The sequence below is a fragment of the Pavona decussata genome, unplaced genomic scaffold (assembly GCF_977016875.1).
Source record: "Pavona decussata unplaced genomic scaffold, jaPavDecu1.1 SCAFFOLD_366, whole genome shotgun sequence".
NCBI lineage: Eukaryota > Metazoa > Cnidaria > Anthozoa > Scleractinia > Agariciidae > Pavona > Pavona decussata.
The window spans coordinates 1,196,259-1,218,810 of NW_028145742.1; the positions used below are offsets into that span (position 1 = coordinate 1,196,259).

Consider the following 22,552-nt stretch of genomic DNA (forward strand, 5'->3'; position numbering starts at 1 on the left):
AAATTATCCTCCTGTTATTTCCGCTGACTGAACTTACCGAAGTCGTGTAATTCTTATTTCTTCCATTTTACGGCATTTTGTGAAGCTGTTCTTCGGAAAACGTTCGTAAAATGGGAAAGAAACAACATCAGAAAGACAAATTGTAAGTGACATACCTAAAAAAATTATGCCTTGTTGGTTTGGTTGAAAATCTAAAAGGATTTTTGATTTACGTTTCAAGATATTTGACGAACAAGGAATGGAAAGAAGAATGGGGTGGAAAGAAAGCTGGTTAGTTTTTTCACCTTTATTTTTTCGTTCCTTCACTTAAGTTAATTGCTTATTATGATCTAGAGGCTGTATGCATGTCTGTGATTCATCACGCTTTCTGTAAACTTTAGAGTTTCACCAACTGCAAGTGGGCCCATTTCAAATTTACCTTTTCTTGTCTACATGTATATAAACTTAAAACTTCTGTACAAACTTTTACCCCAGCTCACACCAGAGCTCACATTGACTTAAACCCACCCGGGTCGAGTCATCTATAAGGCCAGAAAAAAACAGGGTTAAATCTCATCATGAAAAAATTACGTTCAGATTAACCCTAAGGAGAGCTGAATAAGGGAATACCGGTCAACTCGCCTACGTGCAAACTCGCCTATGCCAACTCGCCTACGCCTACTGGTTAACTCGCCTACGTAGGCGAATTTAGAACATAGCACGCTTGTTTAGGTTTATGGATTAAAGAACGAGTTAGATAGAACATAAAGTTATTTAAAAGGCATACATTACTTGAGTGAACTCGCCTATGTCAGGAAGAGAAGTTGCCTACGTAGGCGAGCTGACAAGTTGTAGGCGAGTTTGTTCGTAGGCGAGTTTGCACGTAGGCGAGTTGACCGGATACCGAATAAGGTGATGCAGTCCTAACTTAACCTAAATCCATTTTAATAATCCAAGTCAGGGTTGTTCTAACACTTTGCCCTGTGCAATCCCACAATGTTGATAACAGTGACTTGTAATGCCAAAAACTGTTTGGCTCAAGATTGAGTGGATAGAATAATAGGATACACATTTAGGTATATTTTCATCAAAAATTCTGGCGAGGAATGGAGATTCGCTTTTCTTTAACCCTGACTCGTCCCTAGTCGTCTCTCATGGTCGAAAGGAGAAGCGCGTCATCCCCTTTGTTGCGTTGCCATCCTGGTCTCCTCTTGGCCGTAAAATATCATAAGAGACGACTGGGGATGAGTCAGTGCTTAACCTGTCCGAAGCTTAGGGTAAGTAAATTATTGTAGTGTGCAAATGCTACATGCTAGAAACTGTATTTTGGAAATTACTCCAAGACAGGATAGGGTAGAACTATTTAGCTAAACTTCCTTTGTGTTCTTGATCACTCAGACATTCCTGAGAAAGCAAACTTTAGAAGGTTACCATTCCACTGTTGCAGGTTTGTTACAATCTTGATTCACATTCGAGTAATTTTCCATTGATCGTAGGGATACAAATTGGAATTTTTGCATCACACAACATGAAAGTTAGCAGAGGATTTACCTTGTTATCATTTGTACATTAGCCTCAGACTTGAAGCACTTTAATTATTTTAAGTTGTACAAACTTTTAAACAGTTTTTATCATTAGTCTATGTTTACTTCATATAATTATTAATTGGGTGGAACCCAACAATTAAGCTGTGCAACTTTAATTTTCATCATGTGAAAATAAAGGCTCTCTGTTGTCTCATTTGCTCATAAGGATTCCAAATTAACTGCCTAATAATTAGGCAGAGGACAGAATTTATTGGCTCGTGCTAGTGATAGAATTTTTGTTCAAAATCGCAGCAAATTCTTGTGGTCTTGTTTATATCCCATTACAATGCAGTTTCTTCTGTCTTGCTTCTTTCCAGTCTTTCCATGCAGCCATTTGAACATCCACTCTGCACCAAAGATGGCATCATATTTGACTTACTGTAAGTATACTAGTCAACATTTATGCTCAGTCTTCCCTTGTTTGAGATAATAAATATTTAAAGAAAAAAAAAAACTGGGGTGGTCCACTCATTTAGTAAATCAGGGAGATGGTTGCTTTTATTACCAGAATTCAACACTCACCAACAACAAATAACAGAATTATGATAGTCATCAGTGTGGTATGAGAATATTGTAATAGAGTCCAGTGTAATAGAGTCTATTAATGTTTGATAAAATTGATGAAGACTGTGCTAGATAATTTAATCTTCTCTTTCAGTGCTATTGAGCTTAATATGTACATACATGTATGTAATTATTGTACTTTTCTCTCATTGTCAGAAATATTGTTCCGTATCTCAAGAAGTATGGCAAAAATCCAGTGACAGGAGAGGTATGTAGTCTGAAAACTACTGTGTAGCAATGGCAAAAACAACAACAACAACAAATAAAAACAGCCAAAATGTTGTGTTGCTAATTACAACAGATCTGAAACGATTTGATTGAAAAAAGTAATTTATAGGACAAGTGGTTGCTTATGAAAGATCTAAAGAATAATGATTTGACTGAAACAATTCAGTATCATGAGAAAGTAGTTAGCTACAATGTAAGAGAGGTACTCACTTCCAATAAGTGTAAACTTGCACAAGGAGGCTGAAGAAAATAAGTGTTATTATTAGTAAACGGGATGTAGCCAAGAAAAACCTCAGCAGGCTCATTAATAAGCCCAACCGACTCTTTTAGACTGTGCACCTTTAAAATTAACCTCAAGTATTTGCGTTCTGTTGAAATTTCAGCTCTTAGCAACATTCCTGAATAAAATAATTATTTTTACGTTTCTTGACAGCCTCTCCAGGTGAAAGAACTCACAAAACTGAATTTCCACAAAAATGTTGAAGGTAAGGTAGCGAAGGAGAAAGTCAACAAGTCAGTAGCACTTTATCCTACTATTTTGTTACATTTGCCAACTTTTATCTTGTTTAACATTGTCTTTTTTTATATTTAATATACTGTGTTATTGCTGTCTTTTTTTTTATACAGACCAGTATCATTGTCCTGTAACATTCAAAGTCTTCAATAACAACTCACACATTGTTGCAGTTAAGCCCACTGGAAATGTCTTCTCCTATGAAGTGAGTTTAAAAAGCTTTCTTACAGTGCAATGATGTAATTTATTATCAACCAATACGCATTGGTTTCATACCATGATCTTTGTGAAATTAGTGTCATTTTCATACAGTACAACCCTACTTTACAACCACCTTTAGACTTGTATACAAGTTGAGCTCAGAGAGCATGAAGCGCGATTGTGCACCTTCCTTAGAAGCAGTGCTAAGCATGATCGTCAGAGCTCTTTCGAGAAAGTCTAAACCACCTTATGTTGTGTCATGTTGTCGGGTTATGCATCTTTTGTTATTAAAAACATTGTCCTTTAATCCTATGTTAATGGTAATATTAAATAGAGTTTTGAAACTGATTAAATCATAGCACTCTTGAGCCAATATTCAGTCACCACAAACTATATTTTTGTCCTCAAACATTTGTACTTATTTTGTTAATTTGTTGATGGCAGGCAGTGGAACAGTTAAACCTAAAAGCAAAGAACTTTAAAGACCTCTTGACAGATGAACCATTTACAAGGAAGGACATAATAACAATACAGGTGAATTGTTGTACACATTACATGTACCTTTTTGGGTTTAGACAAGTGCAGTGAACTGTGAGAGTCGTCACAATGACCAGGCTAAAACATTTTAAAGAGTCATCGCAATGACCAGGCTAAAACATTTTAGATTAATTTGCATCTATAATCATTATACTTCCAAGTTCATTGTTTGTTTCTTTCATTTTTATTCATGTGTCCTTCTGGACAGGATCCAACAAGTCTTGATAAGTTTAACCTGGCCAATTTCCACCATCTAAAGAACAACCTAAAAGTTGTTAATGAAGGTCAGTTGGCATTACTTTACTAGTACTTTGATACTGGTTATAACCCAGTTATAAAGTCCTATTAAGCTGCACTGTACATTGTGTATACCAGTAGTTACAGTACAGTTACTGGAGATGTAACTAGGCATGTATACTATGGAGTGGTTTTTCAGTAGCAGTGCACATTATGTGTATAATAGAAAGGCTGTTGTCAAAGAAAATAATAGTCCAAGAATCATTTTATAAACTCAGACTTAGGAGGCCAGATTCTGAGTTAGGTGTTACAACCATAATAATATTATTCAGGGCAACTATAGAGCATTTTCGTTCACGTGACTACTGGCCATATTGGTTTACTGAAACAAAGAAAGTATTTGCATAAAAAATAGAGTTCAATTCCCAGAGGTTTAGTTTGGGACACCAACATGGCCATTGTGACGTCATGTGAAAACACTCTATGGGCTTGATTGCCAGCCGCTGTTTGGAAACTGAGCCCACGGTCACCCCACTTTCCCCTGTCAGGGAGGAACAGATACTGTACCAGACTCGAGAGAGCAGTGGAAATCGAGCATAGGGCAGCTATGCAGTCTCCTCAGTGTAGTGGACAATAGCCTGGTATTATGGTAACTGTGTAAAGGACATAACGTGTGCCACATAGTAGTTATAACTGCTCTCTAAAAATCCTTGTACATTGCCACTCATTTTTTTAGAGGAGGAGAAGGCTAAAAAGGATCCAAAGTACTATTTAAACAGAGCCAATAAAGACACACTTGGTATTCTGAGTGAACTGGAGAAAACTTACAAAGAACCTGTAAGTCTTGTTTGTTACCAATTCATGCTATTTTGTCATAATTATTTGCTTGTGACCATGGGGTAGGTTAGTCGCTTCCCTTTTTTCTGGCACATTTTCAACCCCCCTTCCCCACTGCATTTGCCCCAGGCCCTCACGTTACAGTGAGTTCTAGATCCATCACTGTTTGTCAGGTAGAAAAAAAATTAAAGGTGCTCGTAAGCTTATGTATAAAATCCACAATAACCTGACTCCAGACGCTATGTCAGCTATTATTAAGAACAATGATAACATCAAGCGATATCAACTTAGGAAGAAACTGAAAATTGATGTCCCTCGTTTAACACCAACTACATGAGGAACTCTCTAGCTCGTAGAGGAGCAATAGTTTGGAACACGTTGGTTCCTCAACTCAATGAAGATATAGACAATGTTAAGAAATATGTGATTATGGTAAGACGGTCAAAGACTCTGCTACACCTAGATTTCGACTGTATCTCCCCTCAAACATTAACCTGAAAGGAGGAAGATTTTAAGTATAATTAGTGTTAATAATTAGTCGATACTAGAGTACCACCTTGTACTTTAGAATTTTAAGCTTTTATCGTTTTAGACTTGTATGTAGTAAGTAGCTATATGATTTTAGCTGGTGTATATCCTATTTATTTTCTAATTCATTAGTTATCTTATTTAATTATTTAGACACGACCCCACAAACGAAGCGTCGCTTTAATACTTATCGTGTATAAATAAAGGTTATTGATTATTATTGATTGACAAACGCTTTGACTAGAAGGCTCTCCAAGCATCCATAAGCACCCACTTTTAAAAAAATCACGGAAAATTCATCTATATGTTTGTTTTTGAAAATTTGATGGGAGATATGCCCTTTTGGAGCCCAGATTTCATTTTGTGGCTAAAAGACTCTTTCATGTTTTCTTATAGGAGAAGAAGACCACAGAGAAAACTGAGTCACTCACAGAGAGGAATGCTGTAAGTTGTGCTTTCTGGTTGGAACTGTAACTCCAACCCAGTGTACATATTAAACATGTAACTATGCTTGCATTGGATTGACCCTATTCTAGAATAGGAATACAAATGCTGATGACAAGAAATCCCTCAAAAGAGGTTTTTAGAGTCACTGGAGTACAAAATGGCTCTTAAATTATCGTATATCAGCAAAAATTTGCACACATGTCTTCCCAAATGTACTTAAAAAGAGATACCTAGGAGAAACTTCGCTTATTCTTATTCCTGAATATGGTCAATCAAAGGCAACCTATGTGCATATCTGGCTGCTGACCTCTGCCATTGTCAGATTAGTTTTACCAGTGGAAGTTGTCACTGTAGGTAACCTGTGGAGTGCTTTTGTAAGCTTTAGTGAATGTTGTTTTGTGTGTGTGTGTGTGTGATTTCTCTTTAATAAACCACTTTTAAGAAAGTGTATTTGTTGTTTTTCCATCCTTGCAGGCTCATTACTCTACTGGTGCTGTTGCCAGTTCATTTACATCAACAGCTCAAGTGCCTGTGACACAGCAGGAGGCAGGTACACAATAAAATCTGCAAGATTCTTCTCTGTTGTTGGTCATTTTTCTAACTCACAGACCTCTCTACCTGCAGTCTTTCATTGTGTGTTTCCACAAAATATCTATAACCCCACCATGGAGGGGATTTTGCATAGGACCCCCCTACCGACGGGATTTTCCAATTTTGAGGTATTTTTTAAATCCCCCGCGCCTTTGAAAATTCCTCAAATATAAAATCTGTCCATTATAGAGAGGTGTCAGTATTAAAGAGGTCTATGTAAGGAGAGGTTCCACTGTACATATGTTGCAACCACTGCAACCAACACCCTTTGTACAACTAATTTTCTACATACATACTTTGCAACCACTGCAACCAAGACCATTTCTGTCACCAAATGAAGGGGTGCGTGGAATAAGGCCCTAAGTGACTTTTGAAGTAAGGTCAAATTCTCCTTTTGTTTCACAAGTGAATACAATGAAATTTGGAAGGAGAATCTAGCTTTTTATCAGCAGTCACTTAAGGCTTTTTTCCAGGCACCCCTTCAAATGTTAACATACTTACCTTGTAACCTCTGCAACCAACGTCTATTTATTACTAAAGATGCAACTATTTAATTGGCAACTTTTGCAACCACTACAACCAACACCCTTTTACAACTAATTTTCCACATACATACTTTGCAACCCTTGCAACCGAAGCAACCAATATCTTTTTATTACTAAATGGTCAGATATTTGCCTAACTTTCTTTGGTTTGTTTTCTTTTCTGTTCAGCTATTGTTGATCAAGATATTGTAAGATACAGAGAGATTAAAAAGAAAGGTAAAATTATGAACTTTGCATGGGGTAGTATTTTACCCTGTACAGCAACTTATAAGTTTGGCAGGTTAATGGTTTTGCCTTCATGATGTACATCAGCTCTCATTTCTCTGCTCAGGTTATGTCAGACTGCAAACCAGTCATGGAGACCTAAACTTGGAGCTTCATTGTGAAATGGTGAGCGATCAGTATGTTATTTCTCCCGTAGAGTAGGATTGCATTGTCAATAATAGAGGTAAAGAGAATATAGAATATCATCAACCACTTGATTAAAAGAAATCTACAGCAATGAGAAGGGAGTAGACAAAACCCCAGCCTTGAAATTGCTAACCTGTACATTGATTAAAAATTAACTTTTCAGGTACCTAAGACATGTGAGAATTTTATAAAGCTTTGTAGTTCTGCTTACTACGACAACACAAGTAAGTTAGTGAAAGTTACTCTCAAATTATTTGTTATGGTATAGTTAGTTACCTTGGTCACCATTTGTTTGTGTTTAAAAGATTCTTCACTGATGTATATTTTGTTTCCTCTTAGTTTTTCACAGATCCATCAGAAATTTCATGGTAAATACATAAGCTGCTATTTTTTCAACCTAAATAAGCTGTTGATTTTTCATTATGGTGAAAAGATTATTTACCTATCAATGATGAGTGCACATTTTAAACAGTTTTTGTAATATCTTGTCTTTAGATTCAAGGTGGCGATCCTACTGGAACTGGAAGAGGTACAGTATAATCTATGCATTATCATTATTTTTTTCATTATTATTATTATTATTATTATTATTATTATTATTATTATTATTATTATTATTATTATGTGTTAATCAGTCACTGCTGGGGTAGGAAATAAGTTGCAGACCATTGGGCCACCACCTGTGGCCAAGGTTGCTCTGCACGTTTCGTTCTTTCCTTTGCCAACTGTCATGCATTGCGCACAATGGAAAAATAAAAAATTTACGCTCATTTCTAGCTAACTACTGAGTATCACTCAATCTGACTTGAATCTAACAACAAAATTCTTGATTTGCATTTTGCGCGGAAATTAAGGTGTTTTCATAAGACTCGCCCCAGTCCCTTCACGGAAAAACCAGTTTTGAAGCTCGATTTACCACTGCTTTGTGAAATATCTGCAAAACCAACCCGGTGAACCTATTTTCTCTTTTCAGATTTCTAACCACAATATCGTTTGCCAACTACCGTGAAAATTTAAGGAAAGTTATCCTAGTGTTAGAAATATCAAATTTTGCGCCTAATATCTAGCCAATGGACATTTTGGCCTACCTTCAGAGGTAACGAATTAGATTATTTTGTTGAATATCTCAGTAGTACTGGTTAGGAATAGTTTTCAAACAGATTTCACATTGAAAATGATTTATGAACAGGAAAAAAATTCTATGAAATGAGCCATTAACTGTTCTCTTCAGAAAATAATTCCTGTTTTTGGCAAATGCTCTGTTATAGTCCTTTTTGTCCAAACATGCAGAAATTACCATATTTCAATGCTTCGTTGCTGAAGAACAAGCATAGTGACCCCCTCTTTTTATTTCATTTTTGCAGTTAACATATAGTAAACCACACATGGGCAAAGTTTTGAAAAAATCTGAGTGTAGGTTCTATTTTAGGGGAATGACCTTAATATCATTTGTCCAGCATTTTTCTCATTTTATTATTATTATTATTATTATTATTATTATTATTATTATTATTATTACTATTACTATTATTATTATTACTATTATTATTATTATTATTACTTTGAGATCTTTGAGCTCTAAGTTACACAGAGATCTTGCAAATAACAATTTCTGTCGCCTTTGTAATGTTAATACCATAATTTACATTTCCTTTTATAGGAGGGGAGTCAGCCTGGGGCGAGCCATTTAGGGATGAGTTCAAACCAAACTTAATCCATCAAGGTGAGCTTTAAAAAAATGTAATTTTTCCTTTGTTACACTGTAAAATGTCTATCAGTTTCTCATGTAATACAATACAACACACTCTTTTCCATGAGGAAATCTGAATTATCTCCATACTACAACAAAGCTTGTCTTTGTACATAGCAACAGATGTACATCTCAGGTATGAATTGAAGGCCAGAAACAAAAGCACTACTAATCAATCTTCTTTAACAATATAATCTGTCGTTGTCATCAGCTTTATAAATTTGTACCCCTGTAACAATGTTCAAAGGACTTCTTGTTTTGTTTCTCTATAGGCAGAGGAATTCTAAGTATGGCAAATTCGGGACCAAACACAAACAAATCGCAGTTGTGAGTATCAAACACACTATCTTCTTTGGCATTATTTTTGACAGTATATTTCCGTTACTTGAAAATTGCAAACTTTGATATATCCAAAAATGGTTATTCAATTTATTATGAGTTAAGAGACCGGAAACTGCATAAAAAAAGCCTCCTGCACCCAGGGTAAAAGACGGATTAGTCACACGAGAATTTCCAATTAGATCACAGAAAATAAGTTCGACCGGTACGTGTATTACCAGGTTCAGGATACTGACCCTTAAAGTATTAGAACCACTCTAGTCTGTGATGAGCAGAAGATGATGGTGTGGTAGGAAAAAATTATAACAGCAAAAAAAAAGTGGAGAGAGGACTCATTCCTGCAGTGCTGACTGCTCGCATAATTGCTCGCCTCCTTTTCTTAGCTTCCCGAAATCTGAGGTCGTGGCACGGGTTCAAGACAGGCCTTTCTCGGAATCACCCCCTCTCGAGTTCTTTTGTCACTCGCTTGTCTCATTTTGATCTTTTGTTTTCTTGCAGCTTCATTACGTTTCGATCGTGCCGTCATTTGGATGAAAAGCATTCGGTGTTTGGCAGGTAACAATCTCTAACATTTTGGTTGGTATGTACCTTCAGCAAAGAGAAGAACCAGTTCCGATGAAATATGTTCATTGTGAAAAACTAGCGAACTTCTGTTGTTATAGCTCAGTCTTGTTAAAACTGTCAAAGCTGTTTTCTCATTTTTATTTTTTTTTTTTTCAAGCAATCAGAAGAAAAAATATTTACCCCATGAATCCTAGTTGCTTGCGTGACAGGCTCAGGAAGGGATAGCTTTGTTCACGATTGACCCACCCCTCCCCCTCCCCCCTTCCCCTCCCCACCTCCCTCAGGCCTGTGACAGGCGCAAAACGTAAAGAAACCGCACTTTGTTCAGGTTTTCCAGTTTTCAGTATCATATTAGTTAAGCCTTTAACTCTTTTTTTTTTTATTATTTTCAGGCTTGTTGGTGGGCTCGAAACATTAAATGCTATGGAGAGAGTCGAAACAGACGAAAAAGATAGACCTAAGGTATTAGGATCAGTATGAGTTGTGATTACTGAAAATCTGAGAATTTTTCATTGACACTCTGTGGTTAAACCCTTGAGCCCTAACAGTTATTATGGTCCTTCTCTTCTTTTAGGAGGTAATAAAATTGATCAAGGCCATCGTGTTTGTGAATCCGTTTGAAGAAGTGGACACAGTTGTGAGTAAACTTGTTGAATCCTTCAGAGCCTTAACCCTTTAAAAGCCTAGTGATTAGGATCGAATTTCTCCTTGTAATATCAATTCTTATTCAACCCCTGGGGTAATGAGAATTAAGGATATGATCACCGCAAGGTGAATTTTCTTGATATTGTAATAACTTCTCCCCAGTGTCTTATAACAAAAGTATGAGGACAAGATAGGAGAATTTGTTCTTTGATATTAGGTGTTGTTAAAGGGTTAACACAGTCATATGTAGACATTGTTTAGGTAGATGTTGCTGACCTATTTATTGTCGTGTTTTCAGCTGAAAGCAGAGGGAGAGAAAAAAGAAGAACAACAAAAACAACAGGTAATTAACAATTATCCTACGAAATCGCGCGGAATGTCGCCTGATGCTTAGCCGACGAGGCCGTAGGCCGAGTTGGCTAAAATCAGGGGATATTCCGCAAGATTGAGCGGGAGTATTGTTTTGTTATTCAACACATTGATAACAGAGCACAGTTTTATGGTAGAAATTACGTGTATCGCAGGATATCCGTTGACTATGGACGACGAATATTCAGTGCACCATGACCCTATTTGGGTAGTGTTACAATGTGTTGATTAATAACGTGGAGGAAAAGTGTTCGACCTACCAACAAATTTACTTTTTATTCGCAGGAGGAAGCCACCAGAAGGAAAGAAGCAGCGGCAGCACCAGTAGAAGCGCCAAAAGTGTATCGATCAGGAATTGGAAAATACATCCCACACAAACCAGCGTCCAGGTATCACCCGCCATGGACTATAATCTTTAAAGATTGAAATGCCGATTCTCTTACAGTCAATCCAGGTCACGCGTGAACAGTAATTCCAAGAATGAAATGAACATTCGAATTTCTCTTTTTAATGTCCGACGTGTGAATGAAATGTTGGACATCTCTCTGGAAATCGTTCCGAAAAAGACGCATTAACTGAAAAGAAGATTCAAAATACTTGGGAAACAATTGTTATTCTTGAAATATTCAATTTTGCAATGTAAAGAAAAATTCATAGCTTTATACTGTCAAGGGACCGTTCATTTTTTATGAGCATGGGGGGGCTGGTGGGATTTAGGGGGGGGCCACGAGAAAAAAAATGGCACTAAAGGGGGGGGCTACCAAAAAAAAATGAGTGAAAGAGGGGGGGGTCACCAGAAATAATTGGCTAGTAGGGGAAATTGAAAGTGGCTCAACACAGAAACAGATGAAGAAATTGAATATTATTTCAATTTTATTTAATGCGATTTTCCTAACCACTTTTAATTTGTTTTACATACTGAGGTCGAAATCTGCATTTTATATTAACAACAACTGAGGAAATGAAGCATATCTGTTGGAAAAGCAATAATGAATACAAACTGAAGTAGACACCTATGTTTGTACAAGTTCAAATTAATATAAAAACGTATCAGTCTCACTATTGAATCATCCTTGGGGGAGTAGTTTTCTACAAAGTGGTTGTACTCTGAACTATATCAATAGATTGTTTAATGTTCTTTTTAATAGTACTCACTTTTATAAAGACTGTTGATTAGTAAATTATTTGAACCCAGGAGTATTAGACTCAGTAGTATGCCTAGTGTGAACATCCAGATTAGTTTTAATAATAGAACTGTTGTTGGTGACTTCAGTTGACGGTAAATCTGAGCCGTAAGCCATCTTCAGAAAAGCTTGTAACTGTCATTTTTAATAGCAGTACTTTAATATCCAGGCGCGTAGGAGGGGGGGTTCGAGGGGTTCGAACGAACCCCCTTTACAGATCAGTAATGGCGGAAGAAAAAGCACTTAATGAGAAGGTTGAGCAATTACATGAGGTGTACCATGCGAGGGAGTAGAATGTCTGCCCTGGTTCTAATGCATATCAAATATGATATGCCTGTCAATTTTGACGAGATAGTCAATTTGTTCGAAGGCCTACACCCGAGAATGATGCAGTTTACCAGCTTGGTGTATGACTATCAGTAGATCGAATAGCTATCAGAACTCGACAGGGCGCGGAATGTACATTGAACTTTCTTGTTTAAGTTGAAACAATTATGCCGTAGGAATGATGTATATAGCTCAAAAAGCTGCTGTAAAACAAATTTTTGATTTGCCTAAAATGGGTCTCAAAATGCAGGAAATGAGGTTTCTGGGAACCTAGATTTTCAAAAATTTCCGGGGGAGCATGCCCCCGGACCCCCCTAGTAAGCAAGATTTGGGGCTCAACGAACACCCCTATCTAACCCTTACCTACGCGACTGATATCTGTGCGTCCGCTGTTTTTTTCTGTTTAATATGACTCGTAATCGTTGATTGGTATGCTTCGATCCGTATTTTGTTAGTCAAATCTGTACATGTATTAATTGTTTCTACTCGAAGGGGAGTAATTTCACGTTAACCATTTGCTTGATTAATTTTTATAGTTTCTTTGAGAATCTAAATGGAAATTTAGGGTTTGTCGTTGCCGTAAACGTGTTGCTATCTATAAAACGTTTTTTTAAACAAGAGAAATCTTTACCTAAGTAGAGAACGGTTACTTGTTAATAGTACTGTAAAGAAATCACAGTAACAATTACGTTTATCTTTGATATAAACAGTACATAAGCGTTTTGTTAAAGTTAGGAGTATGATTTGTTTCTGGTTGGGCGGGAGGGGGGGGGGGGTCATCAGAAAAAAATAGTTCTGCTGGGGGGGGGCCATGTGGAAAAAAATTGCATGCTAGGGGGGGGTCATGCAGTTTCGTAGTGGCAATTAACCAAATCCCACCAGCCCCCCCATGCTCATAAAAAATGAACGGTCCCCAAGAAGCTAGGGAAATTTATACGGGAACTCTGAAATCTCGTTGGCGATTTTGAAAACTGACATGTAAATTTCAAAACTCCCAGTCAAATTTCAAAAATATCGTTCACGCGTGACCTGGGTTGACTGTAACTGATCGCGATATCTTCATTTTAGTTTCAGTTCTGAGAATTTGGTTATTTATCAAGAAAACAAATACAGTCGAACCTCCCTTTGCGACCACCTCTCGTAAGCGGCCACCTCTCATTAGCGACCACTTTTCCAAAATACCAAAAGTTTTCAAGTCAAATCACTGTAGATTGAACCTCTCGTAGGCGACCACCTCTTGTAAGCGACCACCTCTCGTAAGCGACTACTTTTAGAGATGACTGTTTAGAATTTTCAATTGTTTTTAACCTCCCGTAGGCGACCACTTGACACATAATCTGCTGTATCTCTCATGGGCGGAAATTGAAACATGTGGATTGGCCCACATCATTACAGCGGACGCCGTTTTAAAATCTCACAGCCGGAGCTACCGTAACGGTCTCCCGAAATAGCTTACCATTGAAACAATTGATAACATACACATGCACCATAGTGTACACTTTAATCAGGTCGAATCCCTTATAGGAAAGAAACTCTCCTATCTTGTAAATAGCATGCATGCACATGCACGACCGGTGATGACTCTCTCAACCTTGTATTACTCAACAGAAAAATTGTGGCGATAAAGAACGGCAACTGGATTATGTAACAAACAAACAAACAAACGCGAAAGTTGCAGATGTTTTACGCTTGAAATGTAACATTGCCAAAATGCTGTTTACTGTTTGCTCCTAAATCAGACAGTCTAAAGAAAAGTTAGGTTTCGATAAGCACTGGCCAAAGGGTTAGGTCTCTGCAATTACCATATGCAAATTACCCGAAATTTAGACCCCCTGTGGTCTGAACTTTGGTAAGCGACCACCTCCTGGGAGCGACCACATATCCTTGACATTATGGGTGGTCGCTTACGGGAGGTTCGACTGTATTCCTTTCTTTTTGTTCTTAAAAGTGAGAGAGACCTTCTTGAATGTTGAAACAGAGGATTTCCTTTTCTGCAAAGCTGCCGTTACACGTTGAAACTTTAGATGAAAAACTTGTGTACAACGGCGCTGCGAAACAAGTTTCAGCAGGCGTTGCGCTGTGTAACATGGTCGGTTTCGTGAAACTTTTTCGAACTTCTGTTGCGAGGCAAGTTTCGCGAAAAGTAGAACCGCTTTCTACTTCTTCAACGACTCGCAACGGTCGCAGTGGTGAAAAAACAGAGTTTCACCGTGTAACACCACTTCGTGAAACTTGTTTCGCAGCGCCGTTGCACAGAAGTTTCAGCTAAAAGTTTCAACGTGTAACGGCGGCTTACAGTCAACCCAGGTCACGCGTGAACGATATTTTTGAAATTTGAACGGAGTTTTGCAATTTACATGTCAGTTTTCAAAATCGCCAACGAGATTTCAGAGTTCCCGTATAAATTTCCCTAGCTTATTGACAGTATAAAGCTATGCATTTTTCTTTGCATTGCAAAATTGAATATTTCAAAAATAACAACAGTGTTTTGAATCTTTTTTTCAGTTAATGCGTCTTTTTCGGAACGATTTCCAGAGAGATGTCCAACATTTCATTCACACGTCGGACACCACAAAGAGAAATTCGAATGTTCATTTCATTCTTGGAATTACTGTTTACGTGTGACCTGGATTGACTGTAAGAGGAGAGAGCATGGAACTGCAGTGATTTTCAGACATTAGATCCGGTTTCTGTCGTGATGTTGTTTCCTTAGACAAGACATTTTTCTCCGCACCGTCTCTCTCCACCCTGGTTACGAATGGTTACCTCTAAGAAAAGATAGTGTCAATACGGCTTCATGCTTGCAGAAATTGGATTCATTTCCGGCTGTTTGCATGGGTCACCTGTGGCCCGCATGCCCATAAAAGAAGCTTTACTGAGAGACTGAATACCATATATGTATATAAAATATATTTTTTTAAATAGAAGAAAAGATTCTCGCAGTCATCTACGCAACCAGACTGTTTGCGAAAAACCTGAAAAAAAATTCAGGCTTGAACGAGGACCTCTGCGATGCCGGTGCAGTAGTCTACTAACTGAGCTATCAAGCCAACTGGGAGCTGGTCATGTTCAGAGCTCAGTTGGTAGAGCACTGCACCGGCATCGCAGAGGTCATGGGTTCAAATCCCGTTCAAGCCTGAATTTTTTTTTTCAGGTTTTGCGCAAACAGTCTGGTTGCGTAGATAACTGCGAGAATCTTTTCTTCTATTTAATCATTCGTCGGCAGTGCATATACATATTACACATGTTACACATATATTAATATATTTCTTATTTGCTAGGGATGCTGATACCGCTGACCTCGCACCGCAGACAACCAAAAAGAAAATGAAGACTTCCGGTGGGTTTAAAGACTTCAGTTCGTGGTGACATGCAAATCTAAATGGGAATCAATTAAGCAAGGATGGTAGTTCGATCGATAAAAGTTATGGCCATTTCAAACGCGGAATTGTTACTTACATTAGCCGTCCTCTTGCATTATTGAAGATGGTTCTCAAACAACGAAATGCAAAGCAAATGGATGCCGGCAGCCAGCTCAAAACATCTTGCTTTTGGGATTTCTGAAAGCAGATATCACGCATGCACATCACGAGAATAGCATCTTTGGATTAGATCTTATACAGCGTTTAAGACCGCAGGAAGTAATAGAACACTCGTTTTCGCTAACAAAGACAAATTCGCCTCCTTCTCAACTAACATTCAAGTTCTTGCTAAATCTCGACGGATCGGAGCTTACGAACTATTGCCGGGAGTTTTCTGCGAGTGTAAGTCACAGATTTTATCCCTGAAGGAGGCCGGCAATTAGCCTTATTTTTGTAATTTTCCTGTCAGAAAATGGGTGTGGAGAAGTTACCGAAGTCAATGTGTCACGCTTCATAAACTTAGCCTCAGTATATACACCTGTTCTTTGTCATGCAACTCTTCTCTTCACTACGGAAGCAACGCGTGACAAGGATTTTATGAGAGACAAAACCGTAGAAAACTGCATAAACTGGACAACTGCACAATACAGCGGTAATGTTTTTCCCCTTTACCTGTTTGTAGCTGCAAACTGTTTTCTCGTTTCCTCGTCGCAAAAATCATTTCGTGGTCGACGTTTTCGCAATGCAAACAAAATGTAAATTTATTCTGTATAAAGAATAAAAATTGACAGAAGTCTTAAACTGGACTAAAGTAAGACTGTTTTTTTTTTTAATCAGCAACGCGAATTCTATTTTATTTAGCAAAATGGTTTTAGGAAAACATAATTTCCGAACTCTTAGAAGAATAGAAATTGGATTTTACTACCAAAGATCATTGTTTGGGACGAAAAGAAGCTTTCATCCAACAATTTAAATCATCGTTCTCGAGAATGGATAGTTTAAGAAATTTCACCACTTTACCGAATATAACTATTTTCTTAAATTTGCCTAATTTTGTAAAAAGCGCGGTTTCTTTAATATTGAATGTAAAACATAATCACCCGAATCATAACCCGAAACAAAAGCCATGAGTACTGTTGCGTGCAAAAACATATGTTTGGGGTGTCATTTGTGGGCGAATTTCCCGAATCACGCACCAAAAATCACGCAACAGGGACAGCACGAAACGACACGAAGAATAACACGAACTACTTCAAGAGATTTTTGTGAAGAAAACCGAGGCTCGATTTATGTCTTCTGATTTATTCTTACTTTATTTTTATTAATGTTAAAGCAGTTAAATTGAAGAATATCGGTTTATTTTTAATAAGTCTAAAAATCATTGCGTGCTGGTAAACGTGACGCTAGTGGTTTTCGTGAAATACATCTAATTTTCAACGAGTACTCAAAGTTGTCTTTTTTATGTTAATTTTCGGTGTACCTTTAAACTTAAGAACTGAATTATAAACAGAAGGAACACGAACCAACAGAATTTGTCTCCGTGGACGAAGACGACGTTGGCTGGAAAAGATGGCAAAACTTTTAACGGTAGGTTATGATTTCATTTAAGCTGTTGAACTTTTTGAATGAGTCTTGTCTAATCGCAGTGCAATTTCAGGGCTTTTTGCCCGGTTTCGATTTCACCTTTGGTTGAAAACATCAAAATTCTCTACTAATCTGGGAAGGATAACTGTCGTTGGAAATATTTACTTTTCAGAAAGCGAAGTCTTGACATAAAATACTGCTTGTTTATTCGCGGAAATCCAACGAATTATTTTCTGTTGGCCGAAACAGGGATATATTATCGCATTACGTTAACTTGGTTTCAACACATCAGTCGGCCACAAAGTGTAGGGGGAGCCACGAAGCTTTCAGCACGCAATTTTGGGAAGTATGGAGTAAATTTTGGTCTGTCTCCGATCGGTACACAATTGATCAACCTGGATCTACTTATAATGACTGAAATATAGTCATCTAGTAACTGGTTGCCCATGAAGACTAACGGAACCGCGTCAGATTCTCTCCAGGCCAAGTGGTTAAGGATATTTTGGGTTAATTTTGTCATTTCTCTGCTTAATATTAAATGATGTTAGAAACGACGAAACGTTGCAACACGGTAATTTTTATAATTTGAATTCTGTTAAATGAACCTCGTAAAATTTACCCGATGGCCGTCTTTGAAGTCCAGTCAGCCGGTTTAAGAAATAATTGAAATGCTTTAACTTTTTAACAATTGTCATCGGCATGTGTCGAATTCGAATCAAAAGAAGCGATTCTTGGGATCTCAAGATTTCTTGTTTATTGTCTTTCTAAAGGTGGTGTAATAGGTATTTACTTCAGTATAAACTGGACAATAATTCAGTCCGCGTTTTGATAAGTTATGTTCATAATAAGTTAGTCGTATATTGTGTTGTACTTTATACGGTCCAATAGCAGAACAAAACAAGCCGACTACACGAAATACTACAGACGCGAACGACTTCGTACATGCAAGAAGACTTGCCAGAAAGAAACCTCTGCTAGCAGGGTAGCTTGTCTCCAAACTAGACCTCAGTCAAACCCTTCTAGATTCTTAGAGAAACCGGATATCATACGTTGCATTGGTAATGGTATCAGTAGAGGGACTTGGTCTGTGAAGCGAGACTTTGGGCCCCTTTCTTGGCTTTGTAAATCAGATGTAATTTAAAAATATTTCATTGTGGACAACTAAACCAGGTATGGGGGAGAATCTTTTACGCGTCTTCTAAAAGAAAGTGAAAAAGCATCGTGTTTGAAGAATATATTTTAAATCATCTTTTTGTCTTGGGATAGAATTGACCAGGCAGGTGTTGGCAAAGCCTCCTCTGTGAAATATGAGATTTATACAACGGGTACTAGCGAAACCGGCTTCTTTATGCAAATTATCATTGTCGACTTGCCTTGTTGACTACTAATGCTAGGAGATGTCAAACCATCGTAGGTTTAATTATCCTTGAATATCATTTAAGAGGATTTACCGGTACTCATTAACACGTCTGAAAGGATAGAAACTTTCAAAGTAAAGTATTTCGCTTGTGGACGCGACACCAGCAAATGACCAGAAAACAAAGCTTAACTGAAACTAAGCCCGTCAGTAATCTCAAATTTAACAAGATAAAGGATAGCTAAGTTAAGAAATGATTGCTTTTGCTCAAGGTCAAGGCGAAATTCTATCGGGGTAAGGCGAGAATCCTAGTATGCTTTGCCAGTTTTTGGTCCCTCACGAAGGCAACAGAACTGCCTAGGCTTAGCTCAGTTATAAGGCAAAAAAAGCGCGTCGTTTTCCAAAACGTTCTCGTGTAGGTTCTCACTCAAAGGCGAAAAGAAGACACTAAGATCATTAAGAAAAAAAGAATTCTCTTACTCGGCCGTTTTTTAGGAGTGAAATGTTTAATGAAAAAAGGTAATTTTATTGGTTGTTCCTCTGTAAAGAGCTTCTAATTCAGTTATCACATGTTTCCTCGAGACATATATACTTGCCAAATACAGCTGCAATAATCCAGTAATTTGCCAGTCACCCGTACGTATCAAGTTTCGACCCATTAGAGAAACGTGTCTTACCTTAAAACACAATACCAGAACAGTGCAGGCCAGATTCCAACAACTACTCGATCGAGTGTATTTTAAGTTCAAAAATCCGACTGACCATCACAGTTTGCGGCCACAGGGAACAGCCAAATTCGAGCGGCAGAGAAATGGCACAAAAGTTGACGGTATGGCATACCCGTTTACACTTGTGTGTGTGTGTGTGTTTTTTTTTTTTTTTCGAATTTTTGGTCGTTTAGTTTGTAGTTCTATTTCAACTGATATATCCAATAATCCGACAATAAGTAGTTCGCTAATCAGTGGAGCGATTTTTCACGATCAGTTCAAACAGAAATGATCTCCGCCTCAGAGCTACCAAAACGTAAAAAAGTCATAGTTTCAAGCTCGTTGTTCAGTGGTAAACACGGGCAGGTGAAAATTTAAAGAGAATTCCTTGTACCGAAAAGGTAAATTGTGGCATACGTAGTTCCTGGATTGACGTATTGTATGGTTCAAGTAGTAGTTACTTTGTACTCGTTTTCTGTTTTGAGGGTTGTTTTAGGCGAAAACATAATCTTGGTCACAAAAGTATATAAAATTCAAGTCTGAGTTTTACCCGTCTATTGTTGTCTGTTTTCCCTATTTACATAATACTGATAACAGTGGAGTTATCTTCAGTTCGCAGAAATATTGGCTTCTGTTTGGCACCCTTTTAAATTTAGGACTTGTCAGGATATTGCGTGGAGATAGGAAAAAAATGCTCTCATATTTACTCAGTTTTAACTGAATCGCTTGTGATAATCGTTTGAAGGGGTCCTTAAACAAATCAACTAATTTTGTCTGGTGCTCTAATTTGCTAAACCAGAGATGGATATTTTTATTTAATGAGCTATATCAAACGTCCTTCGCTAAAAATCGTCAAAAATGCAGGCCTCTTCTCAATGAAATTGCAAAAGACAGGTTCCTAACCAATTTTCTTTGAATCAATCTTTGGTTTTATTGAAATGTTCTTGTCAGAGATTACCTCGGTTAGTATTAATTTCCGTGGTACAGATCCGCCGGTTTCAATTAGTAGACCTTATTCAGACCTTATTACCTTCCGTAGTAGCTGTTGTATCCGGGCGCATTTTCGTATTATATACCATGAACTTGAAAAAATGGCACTGAGAAGAACAATCACCAATTGAGACTTTCATCACTTCCGTGTTCAGCGGTTTGAAACATTTTCTGTTTTACTTGAAGGTTAAATCCCGATTACCATTGGCGTCTATTTAATTACAAACAAAAGCGAGCTCTTAACTTGTTTGAGTACTTAGAATTTCACCGGTAATGGTTTGGAAGATTAGCGAGGGAAGGAAATGCTGGCTAGCATGTAATGGAAAACTTTGTTGCTGAAATTAAAAAGCAAATTTCAGTTACTTATTGCTATGTTATATAACACGCTGTGATCAAAAGATGGGCAAACTCTTCCCTTGCTTTTTTCACAACGTACTCTCGAGTCAGTTTCGTTAAACAAAGCACTCACCTTTTGACAGAGAGTTTATTTAAAACTTGCTTGGACAAATCCCGGTGAGATTCCAGGCGATATGGTATGTTATAACCATTCAAAACAGCACTGGGTTTGATCCAAATTTTTACAAAGGCAATATCACGTTTTCTATGAGTGTTTAAAGGAGTTTTAAACCGGCACTGTCACGGAGATTTTGCTGTATGTTAGTCAAAAATTCTAACATATTTGACAAAGAAGCTCTTTTCCAACATAAAATTGCTATTACAGCACGTACCGGGAGGAAAATATTAAATGCTTTCTCCGAGGAAGAATAAACTCATCACGTTTTAGCAATTTTTCCAAAATAATCAGAAGGAACCGGCCAATTTTTTCATGTTGCAATCCATTTCCATCCTAGCCATCCGATGCCAAAGATGAATTATACTTGTTTCTGTGCTGTAGTAGGGTTATTGTTAACAAAACTGAACAGTAACTTGAACGTTTTACGGCCATACAAATATGTTTTAGGCTATTCAAAGTGACCGATTAAAATTAGGTGACACTGTCCCTTCAAGCTAGTTTTTAACAAGTGTTTTGTTTCTGCGTGTTTTGTAGCTACCGACCATAATCAATCTAAATGTTGGAGGTCACCTGTTTACCACTCGCCTTTCAACGCTACTCAAAGACAAAGATTCCATGTTAGCGGCCATGTTTAGCGGACGATACGAGCTTGAGGTGGATGACCAGGGAAGATATTTCATTGACCGTGACGGCACATACTTTGGCTATATCCTGAATTACTTGCGTGACGCGTCACTGCTTCCGCCAGCATCCGTTGCGTTACACGTGTATCGCGAAGCGCAGTATTTCCAGGTAGAGGATCTTATTCGCAGTCTTGAGCGTTATCCTTGCGTTCTGCCTCATGTTGTGATTGAAGAACAGAAAAGAAACTACACAGAAAGCTATCAACACTGGAAAAACTTAATTCTACAAACAGCTCAGCAAAAATATCGCCAAGTTGTGAAATACTCCATCGGCCATGAATACGTTGTAACAGTAACAAGATACGCTACCAAAACTGAGTTCGAGAAAGGTGAAAGCCTCTGCAAAAGCTACAACTCAGTCTGTGAGCATAACGGAAGCTGTCGAGACCATCAGTTCTTCTGCGTTGACGAAAGTGGAGAAAGATTACAGCATTTCATTGGCTCTGATCTCCCATTGGTTGATTTTACTGTCCCAGATGAGGATATCCCCGACTGCCGCCTGTTTACGTCATTGGTGGAGAAAGATTTTCGCGCCGAAGGATTTTGTGTCAGCGGAAGCTTGTCGCATGCGTGGAGATGCTTAAGGTGTGACGTCACAGGTTTTCTGCACCAGATGGCTTTTAAATGGGTTCACCCACCCTCTCCCAAGATTGAGCAAACATCAGGAGCCATAATCAGGGATGGAGACCGTAACGGGATACCACTTTGACTTATGGGCTTGTCCCCATGTGTTGTACCAAAAAATCTATTTTTAGAAAAAAAAATGCGCCATTCGCGCGTGAGGCGGACGCGTGTAAAAGGTCAGGATCGCGTATGGACAAATCGCAAATTTTTTCCACCCGATCAAAAGGGCGTCCAAATTTTAAAATTTCAGCCAATGAATATCTCCTCGGTGGACACATTTAAAGACTTAGACTCTTATAACGAAAAGGTAACAATAATTTATTGAAGGAAGACATGGAAAGTTGGAAT

General features: G+C 37.9%; 2 protein-coding genes across 2 annotated transcripts; both read left to right on the forward strand.

Annotated features, from left to right (window-relative positions):
* The first annotated feature begins 35 nt into the window (after window positions 1–35).
* On the forward strand, window positions 36–16,556 carry LOC146452623 (RING-type E3 ubiquitin-protein ligase PPIL2-like). The gene is made up of 25 exons (XM_085097357.1): window positions 36–142; window positions 221–270; window positions 1,378–1,426; window positions 1,883–1,945; window positions 2,286–2,337; window positions 2,791–2,842; window positions 2,985–3,076; window positions 3,517–3,606; window positions 3,818–3,893; window positions 4,583–4,683; window positions 5,608–5,655; window positions 6,133–6,208; window positions 6,963–7,010; window positions 7,126–7,184; window positions 7,369–7,429; window positions 7,545–7,573; window positions 7,701–7,734; window positions 8,866–8,928; window positions 9,228–9,282; window positions 9,793–9,849; window positions 10,251–10,320; window positions 10,433–10,495; window positions 10,802–10,846; window positions 11,158–11,261; window positions 15,665–16,556. The coding sequence occupies exons 1-25, from the start codon at window positions 111–113 to the stop codon at window positions 15,750–15,752; spliced, it is 1,557 nt and encodes a 518-aa protein (XP_084953483.1). The 5' UTR covers window positions 36–110; the 3' UTR covers window positions 15,753–16,556.
* A 614-nt stretch (window positions 16,557–17,170) lies between these two features.
* On the forward strand, window positions 17,171–22,401 carry LOC146452624 (BTB/POZ domain-containing protein kctd15-like). Its single transcript, XM_085097358.1, has 2 exons — window positions 17,171–17,332; window positions 21,432–22,401. The coding sequence occupies exons 1-2, from the start codon at window positions 17,315–17,317 to the stop codon at window positions 22,287–22,289; spliced, it is 876 nt and encodes a 291-aa protein (XP_084953484.1). The 5' UTR covers window positions 17,171–17,314; the 3' UTR covers window positions 22,290–22,401.
* The last annotated feature ends 151 nt before the right edge of the window (window positions 22,402–22,552 follow it).